Source organism: Apodemus sylvaticus, chromosome 1, assembly GCF_947179515.1.
Source record: "Apodemus sylvaticus chromosome 1, mApoSyl1.1, whole genome shotgun sequence".
In the NCBI taxonomy this organism is placed as follows: domain Eukaryota; kingdom Metazoa; phylum Chordata; class Mammalia; order Rodentia; family Muridae; genus Apodemus; species Apodemus sylvaticus.
In genome coordinates, this window is record NC_067472.1 from 60,938,308 (window position 1) to 60,959,743 (window position 21,436).

At 50.2% G+C, this 21,436-nt stretch overlaps 1 protein-coding gene across 1 annotated transcript in view; it reads right to left on the minus strand.

The window, feature by feature from the left end:
- The window catches only part of Shank2 (SH3 and multiple ankyrin repeat domains 2), a 391,984-nt gene that overhangs the window by 353,630 nt on the left and 16,918 nt on the right, over nt 1–21,436 (minus strand). The window contains exons 2-4 of the mRNA XM_052194528.1: nt 15,906–16,109; nt 13,511–13,582; nt 10,263–10,371 (exon numbers count right to left, since the gene is read on the minus strand). Coding sequence (XP_052050488.1) covers nt 10,263–10,371; nt 13,511–13,582; nt 15,906–16,109 — 385 coding nt within the window. The remainder of the gene's footprint in view (nt 1–10,262; nt 10,372–13,510; nt 13,583–15,905; nt 16,110–21,436) is intronic.

A 21,436-nucleotide genomic window follows, 5' to 3' on the forward strand; every position in this document is an offset into this window, starting at 1 on the left:
GCAGAAGGACCTGAGTTCAGATCCCCGAAACCCACATAAAAGCTGAGTGCAAGTGTACATATCTGTCACCCCAGCAGAGAGAGGTGGATCCTGAGGGCTCGCTGGCCATATCCAGTCAAAACAGTGAGTCTCAGTATACGTGAGAGCTGGCCCCATCCAGGAGTTTGCAACACAGTGTCTTGAAAAATATTCCTCATTTTTCATGTGTTGAAATCTCCTTGGTTTCTTAAAATACCTTAGAACTTAGCAAGTACACCTGAGCAGAGGCTGGTACCCAAACTTAAAGTTATACACACACCATCGCCCTAGCAATGTCCTGGGAGTGTTGCAGCTGGGAAATAACCAGATGTATTCCAAGAGGCACCAGGAGGAAGGGGAAGAGGCAGGACCCTGGCAGGCCAGCTGAGAGCTCCAGCCAGGCTAATGCCATAGAGCACAGCACACCAGGGAGGGCAAGGAGGGGATGTAAGGGACTCAGCACGTGTGTGTGTGTGTGTGTGTGTGTGTGTGTGTGTGCGCGTGTGCGTGTGCGTGTGCGTGTGCGTGTGCGTGTGCGTGTGTGTGTGTTCCACGTACCAGACAAGGAGTCCCAGAAACCAAGCATCTGGAGGGGCCATCCCTCCCGTGTCAGGCAACAGCTATGGCAGTGAAAACCAGTTTCCCTCTGAAGGGCTGGGTGACCTCTAGCAGGGTTCTTGAAACACTGATTTAGGAGGCTGAGGGGGTCCCAGGATGGAAATTTTAACACAGGGAGGAATGATGTGTGTATCACAGATGTGGGGACTAGAGATGGGGCACACAGGCTAACCTGAGTCACCCCAAGTGTGAATGCAAGATGCAGAACAAGTACGCCATGGGGAACTGCTTCCCAGCTTGAGTTCAAAGGTCACAGTGTCAGCCAGGCACTCGTTTGTGAGCCGAACCCACCTCAGCATCAGGAAACACTTTCCTCTCTATTATCAGCTATCCCCATCTTCACCTGAGCAGCTGATGCCCACAAGAGACCCCCAAGGTCAGGGCAGTGGACAAGGGGAAGGAAAGGTCATCAGATCCAGATATGAGATCCAGCTGCTCCCACCTCGCCTTCCCTCCCAGGTGTATGAAATTCTGCCCAGCTCCATGTGGTTTCTTCTAAGGTGCTATAGGAAACAAACTGGAGGTTTATGAAGCAGGGCTCCATCTATGCAGATAGGGGGACATTATCCAAGTTGGGGTGGGGCTTTGCAATGATGCAGTTATTCTAGGATCACACATACTCCTATAAGTAACCCTTCACCAAGACTCTTATGAGTGACCCCTCAGCCTGGCTCCTGTCCCCTCACTGCTCCTGTCACTAAGCCTGATTAAGTCATTGGTCTGGGCTGAGTTTGGGGTTGTTGTTGTTATTTCTTGTTCTGTTCTATCCAGAGTGAACAGAACTTCATCGACATCTTCCCAGGGAAAGTTAACGCAGTGCACAGATAGAAAAATAACAATAAAACATAACCAAGAATAACACAATGTCAGAGTGATTTTCACAGCATCCATGAATCAGGTTTTATAAGCCATCTACAGATGGTGCAGCCTGCCAGGGGATGCACACAGGTTCTGTGTGACTTGAGCATCCCTAAAGCTCATCCCCCAGGGACACCTGCATAGAGAACAACCCATACAGAGACTGGGTGACCAATACGTGGCAGCAGGGGGACAATCTCACAGGCCAGCTGGTCTCCATTGTATCCTTCAGGAGGTAGGACATAAGTCCCCACTCTTTAAGTTGGCTGTGCCAACTGAGCCCCTTCCAAAACACATTATATAGGACAGGCTCAGTGGGTGGCTCTCAGGGAAGAAAAGCTGCAGTCAGGGTCATGCTAGGGAGGTCAGCGTCGTCACAGCAGTCAGTTTGGCCAACAGCAGGAGCCCCCGCCCAAGGTGAGAAGGCTGTTTCATTGCTGCTGTCTTCCTCCCAGCCCCACACTTCCTTGTGTTTACAGGATCTAGGTCCAGTCAAGAAGAAAACACTGGACAAATGTACATGGAGGGGCATCTGAATAAACACCAGGCCAGTTCTCAAAGCTGCAAAGGTCATCAAGTCCAAGAAACTATCAAAGCCTTGCAGTTTATAGAGACATGGCAAGTAAAGGTTCCACAGGGCCCCTGAAATCCGCTGACATAAAGAAAACATTTAGAGAAACTGAGGAAAACAGAATAGTGCATGGGCTTTGTAACATTTGAATAGAGATTTGAGGGTCAATGGTTGGCAAAATATGCCACGCTGATGTCAAAGGGTAGCAATGGGCGAGCCAGCAGTCTGCAGAAACACCCTAAGCCAAAGCTTTTCTAAGAAAGGTTCATTTAAAAATGAACATCACCAAAAAAACAAAAACCTTTGGGTCAGAGAGATGGCTCTGCAATCAAGAGCACAGGCTGCTTTTGCAGAAGTTTTTAATTTGGTTCCCAGCACCTGAGTCAGATAGCACACAACTGCCTCTTACTCCAGCTCTACAGGAATCTGATGCCCTCTACTGGTCTCTATGGGCACACACATACACATGGATACACATGCATGCACACATGCATGTACACACACATACTAACACATATACACAAAAAATAAAAATTTTAATGTTAAAAAAAGAATCTCAAGGCTCTTACACAGGGTGAGGGACTTAAGGCAAAGTCGCTCTGTTGCTCACAGGTTTAGAGAAAATATTTCCAACAATAAATACAAATGCATGAGATGCTGGCATCCAATATGCACAGAGAACTTGTAAACTCAATAACCTCCCTACCAAGTGCATGAGATGCCTGAACAAAATTCTTAACAAAGAGAACTGACAGGCAGTGAGAACATCAATGCGGAACATCAATGTGCTGTGCCCTGGGGAGATGCACTCACACCTCAAGGGGACACTGCAGGGGTCATGCTGCAGGCACTCTGAATGGCCAAACACAAAACACTGAGCCCTTAACCCTTGAGGACAGAGGGCCCTGCTTCCTCACCACTGGCACAAATGAGACAAGGGTGCAGCCACCTAGAGCGTCTTGAAGGAACTCAGCATCATCTTACAAAACAAAGCACAATGGGGCTGGAGAGGGGACTCAGCAGTTAAGAGCACTGACTGCCCTTCTAGAGAACATGGGTTCAATTCCCAGCACCCAGTTTGTGTTCAACAGTTTTATGTCAACTTGATACAAGTAGTAATTTAAAGAGGAGAAGCCTCAATTAAGAAAATGCCTCTGTAAGATCAGACTGTAGAAAAGCCTGTAGGGTATTTTCTTAATTAGTGATTGGTAGGGGGTGCCCAGACCATTGTGGATGATACCATCCCTGGGTTGGTAGTCTAGGCTTCTATTATGAAGCAAGTCAGTAGGGGAACAAGTCAGTAAGAAGCACTCCTCCATGGCTCCTGCACCAGCTCCTGCCTCCAGGTTCCTGTCCTGCTTGAGTTCCTGTCCTGACTTCCTTTGAAGATGACAAGTGATGTGGAAATATAAGCCACATGAACCCTTTTCTCCCAAACTTGCTCTTTTGTCATGGTGCTTTGTCATAGCAGTAGAAACCCTTAGACTCGCATGAAGGCTCACAACTGTCTGTAACTCCTGTCCCAGATCTAATGCCCTCTCTTAGCCGCCATAGGCACTGCACAATGTGCTATGCAGACATGCAGGCAGGCAAAACAGCCTTACACCTGAGATAAAGTAATTGTAATTATTAAAAAAAAATCAATCACATCCCACTCAGTCACACTAGTGCTCTAGGAGTTTCCACAAGAAAGCTGAAAATATATGTCTAATAGGTATGGTAACACACACCTATTTCTCAGCACTCCGGGAAGCTGAGGCAGGAGGATTGCTTTGAGTCTAAGGTCAGCATGAACTGAGTGAGACTTTGTCTCAAAAAATATATATACAAAGGAATAAAATAAAAAGAAAAGAGGAAAGGAAAACCTATGTTCATAATTGTTAAAGGTTGCATGGAATCATTTTTCTAATCGAAGTCAATGAATTAAAAAGAAACCTACTGAATGGGAAGAATGTTATTTAGAACTCTGAAGAATTCAGCTGGGCCTGCTGAGATGGCAGTAGGTCAAGTGCTTGCAGAGAAAACCTGAGAATCTGAGTTCAACCCCCAGAAGCCACACAAAGTGAAAGTTGAGAAACAACTCCACAGAGTTAGTTCCTCTGACCTCCACATGTGTGCACCGTACATGTATACCCCCAACACACAATTAAGTACAGCCGTTAAAGAGACACAAGCAGGCACGGATGAAATGTGGGCAGAGGTCACTGAGTGAGTGAAGGCAGTCTGGCTGCAACATACTGCCCAGTTCCCACTGACTCCATAGGAAAGGAGGTGACAACAGGGGCACAGGTGACTGGGGCTGAGAGACGACGGTCAAGCACATGGGGTGTGCAGACAGTGATGGGGTCCCCGATGGTGCTGGATGGTGGGTACAGGAGTCGCCCACGCTTGACAAAACCCACAGGATCTGTGAGCCCCAAGAGTGGCTCTAGTGTAAACCCTGAGCCTCAGTTGTGACAAACACAGCACGCCAGTTTTGACTGTTAGTGACAGAGAGGCTGGTGCAAGGTGCATGTGGGGACAGTCCACACTCACTCGGGGCTAGAGTTCATTAATCAATTATGTTGAGACATGGTCTCATGTATCCTACGCTAGTTTCCAACTTGCTATATAGCTGAGGATGGCCTTGAACTCCAGATCCTCTTGCCTCCCACCCTGAGTGTCAGAATTGCAGGTGTATGCCACCGTATCTGTTGTTTGGGTAGTAGTTGGACTGGAACCCAAGACCTCAGTCATACAGGGTCTGTATGCTCTGACTCTGAGCCACACCCCAGCTGCCCAGTGGGATTTTTCTGCCTAAAACTGGTTCTTTATGGATCCTAGACCCAATCCCAGATTCATTTCCTTCCCAGGCTGCCTTTCATGGTCCACCTTCCATATTTGATGAACCTTATTTTCTAGCTCATGAGCTTCCCATGCTCTACGGGAGAGCAGGTGTATAAAGAAGGATTGCAAAATAACTAGGTACCACATCTGAGTTCTCGCCTAACAATAGGCCTCTTTATTAGAACTCCAAGGACCAGCCCGATGCACCAACTCACTGGAGGGGGAGTATTTATGAACTGGCTGCTTTCGTTTGCCAGTCTCTCGTTGTCTGCAGATTCATGTTTATGAGGTCTCAGAACCCCACTCCCTCCAGACACAGCAATTCCTGGGGTATTGATCATGCACTGTGATTCATTGTGTGGCAGATACAGACCATAAGTCATCAGACAGGCCCCCCCACTCCCCGAGCCACAGAGCTCCGAGTAAGGGGAGCAGAATGTCCACAAAAGCTTCTAATTGGGCCGTGTGGGAGCTGCACGGGGCTCCCCAGGAGTCCACCACAGTCATGTGTGGGTGGAAACAGCGCCTCTCAAGGATGATAAAGAACTTAGCTAGAAGTCACCCCCACCCCCACCTCCACCCCCACTGACGGCTCTGGAGCATCTGCCGGGAACCTCTCACTTGGTGCGCTGTCTGGGAATATTGTCAACTTGACATAAGCTAGGAAGAGGGAACCTCAATTCAGAAAATGCTTCCATCAGACTGGCCTGTGGGCAAGGCTGGGGCACATTTTCTTGGCTAATTACTGATGTGGGAGGGTCCACACCACTGCGGGAGATGCCACCCTTGCCTTGGGCTGGATCCTCAGGCAGGCTGAGCAAGACTGTAAGCAGCATTCCTCAGGCTTCTGCTTCAGCTCCCACCCCAGGGTTCCTGCCTCGCATTCCTGTCCTCACTTCCCTTCCCAATGGACTTCAGCCATAGGCTGCAATAACCCACCCCCCACCAAGCTGTTTTTGGTCACTACCTTACCACAGTAATAGAGAGCAGACTAGGACCGTGGTCACCAGGTCTTAGAAGAGTCCAGATGGGCAAAGTGGCTCTGCAGGAGCAGCCAGGAGGGGACTGTGCTATGCCAAGCCTTTCTCAAAGGTTTTGGAGGTGCAGCAAGTTTCCAGCGCATTAATCAGCTGCCTTTCTCTCATTTGCGCACACCTCAAAGCTCAGAAGCCCAGAGTGTGGAAGTGATGGACCGAGTCCCCTAGGGCTGTCACTGTGACTGCCTTTCCAGGGCATAGAGCTGTCACCCATCTGACATCCCAGAGGACCCACCATGGCAGAGAGGGACCCAAGGACACCTCCCCTAGGAGAGGTCTTCAGTTTTCTCTTCATTTTATTTAATGAAATTGACATTTCCAGCAGCTATGGATATCTACTATTGTTGACCGACCATGTGGTTTTAAGTGGCAGGTCACCCCAACAGGATTCCCATGTCACTTGACGTGTTAGTCAACCCAGAATGACGGCTGCCTCAGCTATGGCTGCCCAATACAGCTGAGTCTGAGACGCAGAGCTGCAGCCGAGGCTGGTGGCATGCCTTGGCCTTCAGAAGGAAGCTGAATTTGACTCTCCACGGGGAGCAAAGGTGTCTGCCATTCAGAGGGTGACTCAGAAAGTCACCACACCCAGCTTGGGACTTCCAAAACATGGAAGGAATAGCCAAAGTCTGTCAGAGTTAGAGGAGGCAAGCGCCCATCTGGAAAACAAGGGTGAGGCTGGGGAGTTAGACAGCTCAGTTGCTGAAGTGTTTTCTGTGCACGCCTAAGGAAGTGAGTTCAGATCTCCCAAACCTACATAAAAAGCCAGGCATGGGGACATCCACTTATAATCCTGGTGCAGGGGATGCAGAGATGGATAGAACCCTGGGGCTCACCAGCCATCTAGCCTACCTAGCCTAGATTGGGAACACCAGGCCAGTGAGACAGTGAGAGACCCTGTCTCCAAGAAAGGGAACATGGACAGCTCCAGAGAAACACAAGGTTGCCCTCTGTGCTACACACACACACACACACACACACACACACACACACACACACACACCTCAAACAACAGCAAAACTAGAAATAATGATTTCTCTCAAGCCCCAAAGCAAACCCTAAGCCCTCTGTGGGTAAGGTGGGGAGTGGTTTCTAGAATGGTGTGCCCCTCTCCAAGGCCATATGTCTGCTCTGCTCTGCAGCCACATCTGACCAGTCCTGCCTTTGCTGGTGACTCCAGAACAGCCACCCTTGACGAGGAGTGCGGCACCAGGACCCACTTAGCATACCCGGTGCTTCTCTCCAGCTCTTGCTCATTTTTATCAGCTAACAGCCTACATTGTAGTCACAGTTACACAGCTGTCTCTCAGTGCCCATGGAGGACAAGGTCTAGGGACCCTGGGACATCTAGGAGCCTCCTAGGCCACCCCCTTCTCTTTCTCTCTCTGGACAGGGTTTTACTGTATAGCCTTGACTATCCTAGAACATGCTTTGTAGTTCAGGCTAGCCTCAAGTTCACAGAGATCCATCTGCCTCTGCCTCTGCCTCTGCCTCTGCCCCTGCCCCTGCCCCTGCCCCTGCCCCTGCCCCTGCCTCTGCCTCTGCCCCTGCCCCTGTCCCTGCCCCTGCCCCTGCCCCTGCCCCTGCCTCTGCCCCTGCCCCTGCCTCTTTCTCTGCCTCTGCCCCTGCTCCTGCCCTTGCCCCTGCCCCTGCCCCTGCCCCTGCCCCTGCCCCTGCCCCTGCCCCTGCCTCTGCCTCTGCCTCTGCCTTTGCCTCTGCCTCTGCCTCCCACATGCTGAGATTAAAGGTGCACACTCTGGCTGCATTTCAGAGAACATGGAATAATCATCACTTGTGCACTCCATGCTCTGAGCTTCCAGGTCCCTCGCACCCAGTGCTGAGAGAGCAGAACCTCTTAGAATTTCTCTAAGCACTAGCTCCTTGCCCATCATTACTACCTCTGTCCTAGCTCCAGATGGGGCTAAGGGAGGCCGCCACATGCACACCTCTGCTTCAAGACAGTCAGTGTCAACTGGGGTCTGCCCCAGGATGACAGCTCCTTCAAAGCCCAGAACCAGAGACCCTGATGTAGAAGGGAAGGGAGCAAGGGAGCTGTACTCCCATGAAGGAGAAACCACCATTGCAGACTCCAGCCTGTTCTAATGAACACAGCAAGGCGAGAGGCTCATACTGCCAGGCCCAATCCCTCACAGAATCAAGAAACAGTCACCATGAAACAAGGAGAGAGAACCAGACCTAAGCAGTTTACCACCAAGGCCAATGACTCATGATTGGGAGAAAATATAGGCCACAGACCTGGAGGACGGAGCCCCAGGCTGGATGAAGGTCATCTGTGGAGATTTGAAGGCTCCGGTTCATCCTTGGGAACCCACGGGGCCATAGACCTTTTCCTTTTTTTGGGGGGGGGTGAGATGGAACCCAAAAGGGCTCTACCACTGACGTCCACCCATAGTCCTTCTCTTACCTTTAAATCTTGCTATATGGCCCAAGCTGGCCATGAACTTGAGATCCTCCTGTCTTAGCTTTCTGAGTGCTGGGGTTGTGGACATGTGTCATTCCTGGCTATACTTCATATCAAGAGTATGGGGGCTGCATGTCATTGAATGGGACAAGGCAGCCCCCATCCATGCAGAGCCAAGCCAGAGCCAGCCCAAGGCTGATGCATGGGAGCATCAAGGTAGAACCCTGGGGAAAGCGGGGACCAGACAGTACAAAGCCAGGAACCCTGAAACCATAGAAGGTACCCGGTTACCATGAGGCACACAAACACTATTTTCTTCCCTTGGGGAGCTTCTTCCTTGGCCTGGTGCCTGTTCACTCTGGTCAGGACCTCCTCTCACATCCCCTCCCAATCTCTCCTGATATGCTGGATGTCACCACCATCCTCAGAAACGAGGCCTCTCCCAGTTCTCATGCTATCTACAGATAAGAAAGAGCCCACATCAGGGCTCAGACGAGGTCATGCTAGCTAGATCAGTACCCAGTGGGGCCCATCTCAGCTTGAGGGGTCAGCCAGGCTGCCCCAAACGACAAACAAGATCCACACTTTATAAGACACCTCCATATCTTGTGCACATAGTAATTTCGAGGTGTGACAAGAAGCCATGTGGGAGCTAGCAGTGGACCTGGGGTATCCTGGGAGGCGAGGGAGGGAGAGAAAGAAGGAAGGCAAGAAAAAGAACCCCACTGCTAAGGTCAAATCTCCCCATCCCTGATCACATACCAGGCCAAACAGATCGAAGCTGCTGGGCAGAGTCCCTGGATCTCTGTCTGCCACCCTTGGCCACATCATCCCTCTGCCAGTGTTCACCTGGGCTGCGGTTGAGCTCCACCCAGTAAAAGCAGGAGACAGTAGCAACACAGGAAGGCACTCTGGATTGTCCTAACTGGCGAAGCTACTGGCATCTAATGGGGGCTCAGCAGCACCCCATAAAGCCTAGGTCTAGCTCACAGCAAAAACAGCAAGACCAGGTGTTAGCCATGCAGAGCCAAGAGCCCTCTCCCAAACCAGTGCAGCTCTCCCAAGGATATTTCAAGCCTAAGGAACTCAACCCCCAGCAGGGAGCATAAGACATGTGCATGCAGCTTCCTGTCTGTGGGGAAGGCTGCGCCCAGGCAGAGGGAAACGCCCGAGCACACTGCAGTGCTGGCTGGCTAGCACATGTACCTAGAGGCTCTGCAGAAGGCCCCCAGCCAGCAGACAACAGCCCACACAGGAACGGCATCTATTCGCTTTCTTCCCTAACACCTATGCAAGGAGCACCTACTGTGTGCATGCAAGGAGCACCTACTGTGTGCATGCATTGAGCTGGAGGCTCATACAGCAAGGAGAAAACTACAGGCCTTCAGCTCAGAAGTTACACACCTGGGAGCACAGCAGCTAATTTTATGTCAACTTGACACGAGCTAGAGTTTTCTGAAGGGAGGGGACCTCAACTGAGAAAATGTTCCATGAGCTTTATCTCTAGGGCATTTTCTTATTTAGTGACTGATGGGAGAGAGGGCCCAGCCCATGGTGGGTGGTGACTTCCCTGGGATGGTGGCCTGGGTTCTATAAGAAAGCAGGCTGAGCAAGCCATGGGGAGTGAGCCGTAACTGTGGCCTCTGCATCAGCTCCTGCCCCCAGGTTCCTGCTCTGCTTAGGTTCCTGCCCTGCCTTCCTTTGATGATGAACCGTGATGTGGAAGCCTAAGCTGAGTAAACCCTCTCGTCCCCAAGTTACTTTGGCCACGGTGTTTTATTGCAGCAGTCGAACCCCTAAGACAAGGAGCCGCTCCGAAGCCCAGGTAAAACCACAAGCGTAAGAGGTGAATGACACAGAGCAACCTGAACCAGGAACGGATGATTCCCTTGCCTCCCTCCTGAACACCCACCTCCAGTCTCCAGGTCATGGAAATTGGGGTCCAGGCCCCTGTCCAGCAGCTTGACCAGCTTCTCCACCGAGCGATGCTGAGTGTGGTCCATAAATTTCTTCAGATTGGTCTGGAGACGAAACGAACAGAACAGAAGCGTCATTATGAAAAATCTATTTACAGGGCTGGGAGTGCAGCTCAGTGAGCAGAGAACTTGCCTGGTATGAAGGAGGCCCTGGGCTTGAGGAAGAAAGGAAAGAATAGATGGGAGAGGAGAAAGGCATAGAGGGAGGGAAGATCTTTATAGACTAAGAAGATTATCCACTAGGAGGCATTGGCCTCCCCTGCACAGGGCACTGATGCCCACCCCCACCAAGGCTCACATGAGGCCAAGTATGAGGTCAACACACAGTTAACACCCTGGGCTTGTCCTGGATGAATTTCTCAGAACCCTGTTTGGCATCTTTGCCCCAACCTCTCAGTGTCTGTCCCTCCAGAATTCTTACAATGGACTGTAATTCCTATATAACAACACTAGGGGTCTCTGGGTCACTAGGGTAGAACCCTGATGAGTTGGGGTTCATAACCATCTAAAGAGATCCCAGACAGATCATTCCTGACAGCCATAACCCAGGTACCCAGAAATCCAAATTCTAGCTGTGCTGTCAGAAAGTCGAGGGCCCTGAAGCTGTGGGAAATCCAGTCTGCCTGTGATTTTTAAGTTATGATAGCTGCAGAAGAGGGTTCTACCATATTGGGGGGCAAGAGCTGGTCTCGTGTGGAGAGAGAACAGATCACTCGATCAGGGTGACAACTGATAGTCTCGGGACTCACTCAGACCTTCCACTTCATTCCCAGAAGGGAGGCTGAGGATCTCATCTATAAAGAGGAGATTGCTAGACCTAAACCCCACCCTGTGAGTCCCAGAAATAGTGACACCTGCCCTAGGGGACAGCTAGTCCAGGATGAAGGTCACATAGGTCAGCCAAAGAACCTGGGCCTCCCAAGCCTGACTGCCTCCTCTGCTAGAGAAGTTACAGCATCCGTCCTCAGCAGACAGCTCAGCCGCAGGATCAGGAACAGCCCAGCATCTCTCTTGGCTCTCACCCTCATCCTGATCCATAGTTTCCTCAACACAGGACAGGAACACCTGTGATTTTTTTTTCACCTGATGATGTTCCTGGGCTGTCCACACACCTGCCATTGGTCGGATTCCTGCCCAAACATCTTAAAGTCTGGGGTTAGAACAAATGTCCAAAATCTGGAGTGTCGTTTAAACTGTGGATATTTACTCATCGACACGTTTCTTTAAAGCCACAGTATTTACGCCATGGCTGAGGTGTCATGGCGTGAAGGACAGTGGTGGCATGCCAAAGAGCAGAAGACCAAGGGCAGCTGCCCAGCTACCTCTGGATAACTTAGAAACAAAACTTAAGACAGTGTTGGTCAGAGAGGCCACAGAGGCCCCTAAAACCACACAGGCTGTTGCCGTCTGTCTGGGTCGTTCATAAGAACTAGATAATGAGTCCCAGGGCTGAAGACAGGACACAGCTTATTGCGTAATATAGAGAAATCACAACGGACCTGAGCTGGACGCTTCCGCATGGCCGGCTAGCTTTTGGATTTCTAAGAAGTTATGAAATAGCCCTATCTTGTGGGAGATAAGGCACCAACGGTCTTGCCCAGCTGTAAATCCTACAATCCATGATATCAACCTGCTAGGCAATAGCATAATGGCAGCAGAATAGTTATGGGAATAAGCAACCACTCCCTGATTGCCTTTGAGAGCCACTCCAAGGAATCCAAACCCAGTGCTATAAACTGGGTCCAAAAAAAAATGCATGGTAGGGAAAGTCACAGGCCCTTGTGAGGAAACACTAAATTGACATGGCGCCAAGCTGGCTACTAAATACTCCTTAAACAATGTTACTCTTGGCCTTAATCAGAGAAACCTCTCTTCCTAGTGCTTGCAGAGCCTCATGGTTGCACAGGCACTGAGAATAAGCAACTTGTGACAGCTCAGCCTGAAATGAGACATAGATACTATTCCCTCAAAGGATCAGAGAACATTGGGGAAGAAAGGGAGGAAAGACTGAAAGAGCTGGAAGAAAGGGAGATGGGCTGCATGGTGCCATCTCCTGGCAAAACACAGGCATTGCAGTCTTGAACTCAGCAACTGTGCCCCTCCCCCCCACTATCCCCACCCCCACTACCACCCTCCCACTCTGGGTCTGCACAAGAGTGGGTCCATAGCGCTCAGGCATGGATGGTCGAGGGGCTCTAGCCTACCCCTCACGGCTGAACTATTGGTGGTTATGTTCAAAAATACTGAGGAGTCATTGGCTTCGGTTCTGAATCCACTGGTGAGCCCATCTGGCTCCAGTGGATAGGCTCAACCCAATGGTCATACAAGTGGTCCCGGTGGAACGAGAGGGATAGGAAATATGGAGGCTGATAGGGATGAGAGGGAGGTAAGAGAGAATTGTAGATCAATCAAAATGCATTTATACAGTATGGATCATACAGTATGAAACTGTCAAAGAACTAACTTAATTTGTAAAACATTAACCGAAGATAAGAATGAAACCCACAGTGACCACCCTGCTCCATCTGAGAAACAAGGAACTTGGGGGTTGTGAAAGCCCCCGCGTGCACTCCCCATAGCAAGAGAGTTTGGCCGGCCAGCACCAGGTACCTCAGGGTGTCTAAAGAGAGGCAATGTTCACCCCATGTTCCCCAGGCTCCACCCACACGCCTCAGGATCTCTGTTTCCTGCTCCGGGCATGCTCCTGGCTCCCAGGGCCTCACTGGCATGTCTGGAGTGTGACACAGGGACTCATCATGCCTTTGGTGGGCACAGAGCCCTCCAGCTAGCACAGAGCTCTCCTCTCATTGTGCCAGAACTTCCTGCCTTTATAACGTCTGTTCTGATTTGGCAGCAATAGCAACCAGAGACGATGCTCAGCAGGCATCCTTCTACCTCACCACATATCCGAATCCCACAGTACCACTCCTGCTGCCTTTTAACCTCCCTTGGTCACCAGGGGAACAGAAACCCCTGGTCAACCTCCACCAGCTTCCCTGGCCACCCTGCTGCCTGCTAATCTGGCTAGGTCTCCAGCAATATGGACGGTGAGGCATCCTGTATGCCTCATCCCACAGGGTACAAAGGGGCCACTCCCAGGGGAATGAGCCCTCCAGAGACAACACAATGGGATCAGAGGTGACCTGATGGGTGGAGGAAGCATTATCCCACACATACCCCGTACCTTCGTGTGGAGCCTGGCCAGTTGCTTCTCATCCAGGTTGGACTGCTTGTACACACGCTTCTTGTAGCGAAACTGTCATGGAGACAAGAAAAAGGTTGCTGATGAATAAATGCCAGACACGGATGCTCAAAGGAAAAGCGATCCGGCCAGGGACAAGGAACCACAGTCTTAACCTAGACACTGGTGTCTGTACTGCAGAGCCCATAAGCCCTTAAGCCATCAGGACACAGGGAAGGATCTCAACTGTTAGTAAAAAGAATAAGATGGCTTGACACACCAGAGGTCAGGGCCTCATCCTGCTGGCTCACGGTCTGTGGGAAGCCACCTGCCCTGACCTTGTCTGCAGTGCACCGTGGGTGTTAGATTTCTCTTCCCTGTCACTCACCTCTGTCAGAGCTTTATGAGCAATCCCCTTACCCCTGCCTAGGACTCAGGCTCCCACTGGCCCCTCAGGACAGTGCTGACTACTTGGGATTGGAAATTTCCTTGCAGAGCGGAGGAGTGGACTTGGAGTTAATGGCAACACTCCTGGGCAAGTGGTGACCCAGTGGTCAGCTCTACCACACACCCAGCCCCTCCCAGACACCCAGACCCTTGTGTGGCTGACTATTAAAGAGGCACTGGGGAAGGTTCTTGAAGAACATTAAGGGCAGGTGCATGACTGAGTTTGAGAGGAAACCTGAGATCCTCTATTTGCTGAGGCACTCTGAACTTGCCACTTTCCCACCGCAGCCTCAGTTTCCCTATCTGTCCTACAAGGACAACAACACCCAAAGGCCCCAGAGTGGAATGACCTTCCTGAACTCAGGCCGCTTTGTGCCTCCTTCTTGATGATCTCCTGAGACTGTCATACTCCCGGGAATAAAGGGCAGGGACATGGAAACAAAGGGACATTCCAGGTAGAGGCATATGCTAGTCCCCACTTGTATCATTTTCCCTTTTTTAGACATTTTTTTTAACTTAGGAAGCTAGAGAGATGGCTCTGTGGTTAGGAGCACTATCTGTTCTTCCAGAGGCCCCTGGTTCTGTTCCTAGCACCCCACGCAGTGACTCACAACCATCTGTAATTCCAGTTGCAGGGATCCGATGATGTCACCTAGCTTCTGCGAGTGCTTCACATATCTGAAGCATGCACAAACACAAAGGATTAACACTCACGGATATAAAACAAAAGTAAGAAAGTCTAATTTCTAAAAAATATTATCTCATTCTGGGTGCCTTTAACCCCAGTACTTGGAAGGCAAAGGCAGGTGGATCTCTATAAGTTTGAGGCCAGCCTGACCTACACAATGAATTCCAGAACAGCTAAGGCTACACAGAGAAATCCTGTCTCAAAAAAATGTTATTACTTTGTGTCTGCTGGTGTTTTGCCTGCATGTATGTTGGTGTACTGTATATGTGACTGTTAACTATGGAGGCCAGGAGAGTGTATTAGATCCCCTGGAACTAGAGTTAAAGATAGCAGTGAGCTACTAAGTGCTGGGAATTGAACCCAGTTCCTCTACAACATCAACAAGTGCTCTAAACCACAAAGTAATCTGTGTGTGTGTGTGTATGTTTGTGTATGCTTGTGTGTATATATATATGTGTGTGTATGTATGTACATGTGTGCATACATGTGCACCTATGTATATGTATGTATGTGTATGTGTGTATATGTGTATACATGTGCGCACATGTATCTATGTCTATGTCTATGTGTGTATATGTGCCCATGTGTGTACATATGTGTGTGTGAGTGTGTGTGTGTGTGTGTGTGTGTGTGTATTTAGATGCTGGAATCTGAACTTGAGTCCTTTGGAAGAGCAGCAGCTGCTCTTAACCACTGAGCCATCTTTCTAGCACCATCACCAACCCCTGTACTATCTGAAAGAAGAAACCTTGTTCTGTTCTCCCTCTGCCCCACACAAGATGACACGCCCACAGGAGGTAAGGTATGCCCACGACTCAGATAGGAACTTTCTTGATTTTTAAGTGTCAAAATAAGTCATTCCTGAAGAACTGGATTGTCCGGATGGCCTGGGGAGTGTGCGTCTTCTAAGCTCAGCCTGTAGCTTCTAGATGGAATTGGAGGATGTCTATGCCTGCTGCTAGATTACAGTGCTTTAGCCCTGCATCCTGCCCCAGCCCACATCCAGAAGCCACCATAAACTCAGCTCTCACTTTGTCTTTAGCTAATCATGCCACTGATCCACATTCCCAAAGCCACCAAGAAGGACCATCGAGTAACTGTCACACACACGCCTAACAGGCAAGGTCTAGATGAACCAAACTTTAAATGTAGGGTGAGTACTTTACTAATGGAAAACCGACAGGAGCCTGGCTAAAACCTGCCCTTAGTTGCCCCCAGGCTGCATGACACACATCCCTCACACATTCACACACGGCTAGTTACCTCCAAGGAAGGCACGCCCTGGCCCATGGGCTGGGGGTATTCCCGCAGTAGCCGCTCCTCATCCAGGAACTTGCCGTCACGCCCATTGCTGGCCGGCTGAAAGAGCCCATAGTTGAGGACATCCTTCAGGCCTTGGTTCAGCGTGCACAGTATCCGCTGCTTGGCCACCCACACGGTGGCGTCCGGGTTAAATCGAATGCACTTCTGCAGGAAGAACAGAGACATGAGTCAGGATGCCAAAGGTCATCAGAGCCACTAACCTGGGCACAGGATCAAAGGATTCCTGTTCCTTCTGTTCCTGTCCCCTCTGCCCCACTGCTGCGTGTTCGGAACACAGGAGCTAAGAAATATGGCTTACTTGCTTCAAAATAAAGATTACCTCTGTCTCTCAAACAGAAAGGCTGGGAAAGCAAAAACACTTAGTAAGGGCTGCGAGTCAATGAAGTGCCTGCCCTCTAAGCATTGGCACCTCGGCACTGGGGAGGGAGAGACAGGCTAATCCCTGAGACTGCCTGACCAGCCAGCCTAGGGACTGAAACCAAAATTGTCATATGCATATATGTGTGCACAAGAGCACATGAATGCACTGTGGTGGGGGGCATACACTGAGAGTCACAGCTAAATATAGCTGTCCCTAAGACGTCCCAGGAGTTATAGGACCCCCTTTGGACCTTAAGATCTACGGACACTCAGGTTCGTCACACGCAGTGACGACATGTTTTAAACACTTCCACACACCCTTCCAAGTGCACGTCATATTGGAGTATAACATTGCCATCTATAAAGTTCATGTTTGAGAACTATGTGATCAAGATAGAAAAAGAAATCTCTTTTGTTTCAGGCATTTACAGCTGTTCTGGGACACATGGTTGGATATACTGCATGATTTCCTATTTGGCTGTAACACCTAATAGACCTGGTATACCCCCGTGTAAAAGTCACACTCTTTCCTGATGGAGACAGAAAATGAATCTTGTCCATGACTCTGAATCTACTACATGGGACCCCTGGTGCTGCAGCTGACTGTGGGACAGTGCCTCTTTAGGTGTACATGGTTTGTTCTCTGAGAACTCTGACTGACACCTTGCCTCAGGAGTTCACCATGGGAAGCCTGAGGGATGAGAACCTTCACATCACCAAGCTGTCTCTGAACAGAAAATCCAAGACGTATGCACTAAACAGTTGGGGACAAAGCTCTATGGTTAAAAGTACTTGTCGTGCGAGAGTGTGAGGTTTGGAGATCAAATCCCTAGAACTCATACAAATGCCAGGTGGGTGTGGCGTGCATCTGTAATTCCAGCCTCAGAAGGCAGGGACAGTGCATCCAACAGAGCTAGCTGATGGCACTAGCTGTAAGGGCAAGCTCTGGGTTTGATTAATAGAGCCTTAAACCATGCCTCAGCAAATAGATGAAAGAGCAGTGAAGGATGATTCTAGACATCCACTGTGGACACCATGTAGCCAAACATGCATATGTATACGCACACCATGTACACCTACGTAAAAATGGAAAACCAAAACCCAACCTGTACATACCACTTGAACAGTGTGGGGCGGCAATCACAAGAACAGTGTTTGAGCAGGTTTGGAGAATATCAAGCCAATTACTGCAAGAGGTAATTTCTTAAAAGCTTAAACAGCATCAGCAGGGCCTCCATCACCCACACTCCTAAAGATGCATCCCTGCCTCTGAGAACTGGAATAGGGACGATCAGTTGTGTTCCCAGGAGACTTCTGTGGCATGCCCTGGAAGCCCAGGGCAGCCAAAGCCAGACCAGGTTCATGTCTAACTAAGACTTTCCATTTGTCTGGGATTAAAATTAGTTTCTACTGCTCAGCCATAGCAGGAGGATGTGCTTTCCTGCTGTGAAGACAGCTCAGAAGAACTGAGGGATTACTGAGAGGCTAGAATCAGCACTTCAGAGAGGACTCTGTGTGTGCCTGCCTAAGGGCATACAAGGGCCCTGTCAGGTCCTGAGCACCAGTAGGGTCTCATGGCTGCAGAGTGGCTCAGCTACCGTCCACCCTGAACACTAGTCCAGCAGCCCAGCCAGGGAAGCTGACACCCACACATGAATGAACGTTCCTGCTGGTCCCTCTCAGGTGTCACTGGCTGAGTTCAGGGTGACCCTCTGACCTTCCTGGGTTACAAGACCTGGCAGGACCAGTTGTTCCTTCCAGAGAGAAGGCACATGCCCCCCCACCCCCCCCATCCACCCGGGGCTAGGTGAGAACTCTCTGTGATCCTGACATAACAAAAGTACAATAAGAGATATAGCCTCCTGGGGCTGCACACAACCCTGCCACTCCCGGTTCAGGAATCATTGTGGCAGGATTTGGGTTACAGTTCACAGATGGGAGGTCCCAACTCAGGTTCCCTCACAAGCCACACTGCAGAGCATTTTCATCAGCCTCTCTCTCCCCTCCACAGCTGACAAGAACCTGCCAACTGGCAAGTGCCTAGATGGGCCCAGGGCTGTATGCTGCCTCCCAAAGGACTTGTTTGCCATTGTAGGCTACACAAAGACTGGCACTCACTGCCACTTGGTGGTCAGAGCAGTGGCGCCCAGTCTGTACCTCCCTAGTGTAAGAACCAACCCTGAGAAACAAAACAGCAGCTTTGGAAAGCACCAATGGGGCCACATGGATGGAACCCCTTCTGGGAAGAGCTAGAATTCACAGGTCAGGAAGGCCTGGATCTGCCACCCACCTGCTGGGCAAACCTACTAAGTGGCCACAGGCCACTGTGTTGATTCCTCAGTTAAAGTGGGCCTTACTCCACACACATGGCAGCCAGAAAGATACAGGTGACCACAAGCGACATACACCCCAAGAAGACAGAGACATACTTAGAAATGGGGTTTTTGTAGGTGTGGTTAGTAAAGATGAGGCTGCACTGGAGAAGTGTGGCTCTGACCCAGTACCGTGGCATTGCAGACATGGTAAATGGGCATGTCACAGATGGCACATAGGATGGAGGCTTCAGGAGGATTATCATGGTGATGTTTCTATCGGGGAAAAAATGCTGAGGTTCTCCAACAAAGGCCTAGAACTGGAGAGTGGAATGGAAGCTCCTGGGGCATCCTGGGGAGTCCCGGCTAGCACTTTGATCTTGGACTTCTGAACTCAGTGGTATAAGGCAGCATGCCTGGGGTCGGTCACAACAGATCAGTAAGTCACCTGCCCCTCACCTTTGATCTTGATTGTCAACCTGATTAAATTTGGAGTCATACATCTGGGCATATCCATTAGATAATGGTGAATTATCAATTAGAAATAATGGTAATGGTGGTGGAAGGGTGGTAATGGTGACAGTAATTGATGATGGCCCTTGTGATGGTCATCATCGAGATTGATCCCCATTGGCTCATGTGTTTGAATGTTCAGTTCCCAGTTGGTAGAACTGTTTGGGAAGGATTTAGAGGTGTGGCCTTGCTGGAGGAAGTATGTCACTGGGGGCGGGCTCTGGTAGTTAAAAGGCACACTACGTTTCTAGTTGATTCCCTCTGCTTCTTGCTTGGAATTCAATATTGGGACCAAGTTGCTTTGGTCAGGGCAAAGCAATAGAAAAGTAAGTAATATGCCTACCCAAACCTAAAGAGCTGCAAGCACGAGCTGGGGCTGGTCATGATGTTAAATAGCATAGGGCACTGATACTTCCATCAGTGGACTTCACTGACAAAGTCAAATCCAAGACAAATAGTGTTGTAATGCAAAGAACAGTCAGAGCACCACCACCCCAGCCATCCCTGGACACAGACATCCCTGACAGCATCCAAATAGCTGCTCTAGTGTTTGGTGATCATGCATTCGAAAGTGTTCTGCAAGATGTGAGCCAGGAACTGAAAATATTCAGGCACAGACAGCACTAGCATGCACTGTGGACCGGCAGAGAAAACACCCATGCTAGATCTTCAACTCAGCGCAGGGCAAGAACTTTGGAGGCCACCAGAACAAATCTTCCACACCGTGCTCACTGGTCACAGTCTGCCAAGCCAATTTGCAAGGGTAAAGTTCAGAGGGTCTTGATCTTTGTCAACTCCAGCCAGAAAAGCCCCAGTCTGTGTGTTTCTGTCTCTCACTGTGCATCTGCTTGTTCCCACAGCATCAGAAGTCCCAGATGGAGTCTCAGTGCTGGCTCCTCCTGAGACCTGTCTCCTTGGTTTGCAGCGGGTGTCTCCTCCCTGTCCTCACAGGCTACCCTGTATCTGATCCCCACTCCTTATTAAGTCCTCAGTTGTGTGAATCAGAGTTACCCAGTTGGCCTTAATTTACCCTAATCCCCTCTTGAAAGCCCTCCTAGCTCCAAACAGTCACATTGTGAGGTCGTGGAGTCTGGGCTACACCACAAGAACAGAGGAAGTCACGCCTGTCCTATTGCTCTATGTATGTAATGCACAGAGGTCCACGTGCCCACAGTGAGTGTCGAGGGGCAAGTCTGCATTGACTGCCAGTCCATGTCAACATCAGGGGGTCATGCAGCAGTGCTGGGGTCACATGTCCACCACTGCAGAAGGGCAGCTGCCCCTTGTTTCCTATCCACAAGTGCTCTGACTCTCAGCAGCACTGTGGATGAAGTCGGCTTAGAGTGTGCCCATGTCCGTCTGGAGCCTGAGGCAAGTAAGTATAAGGACTGCTCCATGAGACTGCAGCGAAGGTGAGGGAACGTCTAGACAAAGCGAGGGAGAGTAGTAAATACTACACTGCATAAATATGTCTCATTACAGTGGGCAGCCCGGACAGGAAGATCAACAACCCCAGGCTGGCATTACACATATACTCTAAGATGCCTGCCTCCTCAACCTCTGTTAACCCTGAGTGAGACTTAAATCACCCACTTACACCTGAAAAGCCAGAAGCAACCATAAGAACTCAGGATAAGCACTCAGGGAAGGGGTCCTAAGGTGTCTGGGACCATCTCCAGAGCTAAAAGCCCAGTCCCTGGCACACAGATCACACTGCAGCAAGCCTGTGGACAGTGCACACACAGATCACACCGCAGCATGCCTGTGGACAGTGCACACACAGATCACACCGCAGCATGCCTGTGGACAGTGCACACACAGATCATACTGCAGCATGCCTGTGGACAGTGCACACACAGATCACACCACAGCATGCCTATGGACAGTGCACACACAGATCACATCACAGCATGCCTGTGGACAGTGTACACACAGATCACACCACAGCATGCCTGTGGACAGTGCACACACAGATCACACCACAGCATGCCTGTGGACAGTGCACACACAGATCACACCACAGCATGCCTGTGGACAGTGCACACACAGATCACACCACAACATGCCTGTGGACAGTGCACCCCCACTGTGCTCCTAACACACTCCTGACAAGGAATTGCATTTCACACTGAAAACCTCTCCACACTACCCATCCATATCATCATGGATTTCTTCATGATGCTGTGTTTGTGCTCATGTGTGTGCAAGCGTACTTGTGTGCAGGTGCTGGTACATATGTGTGCATAGAGGCCAGAGGACAATCTCGGGTGTCATTTCTCAGGTGCC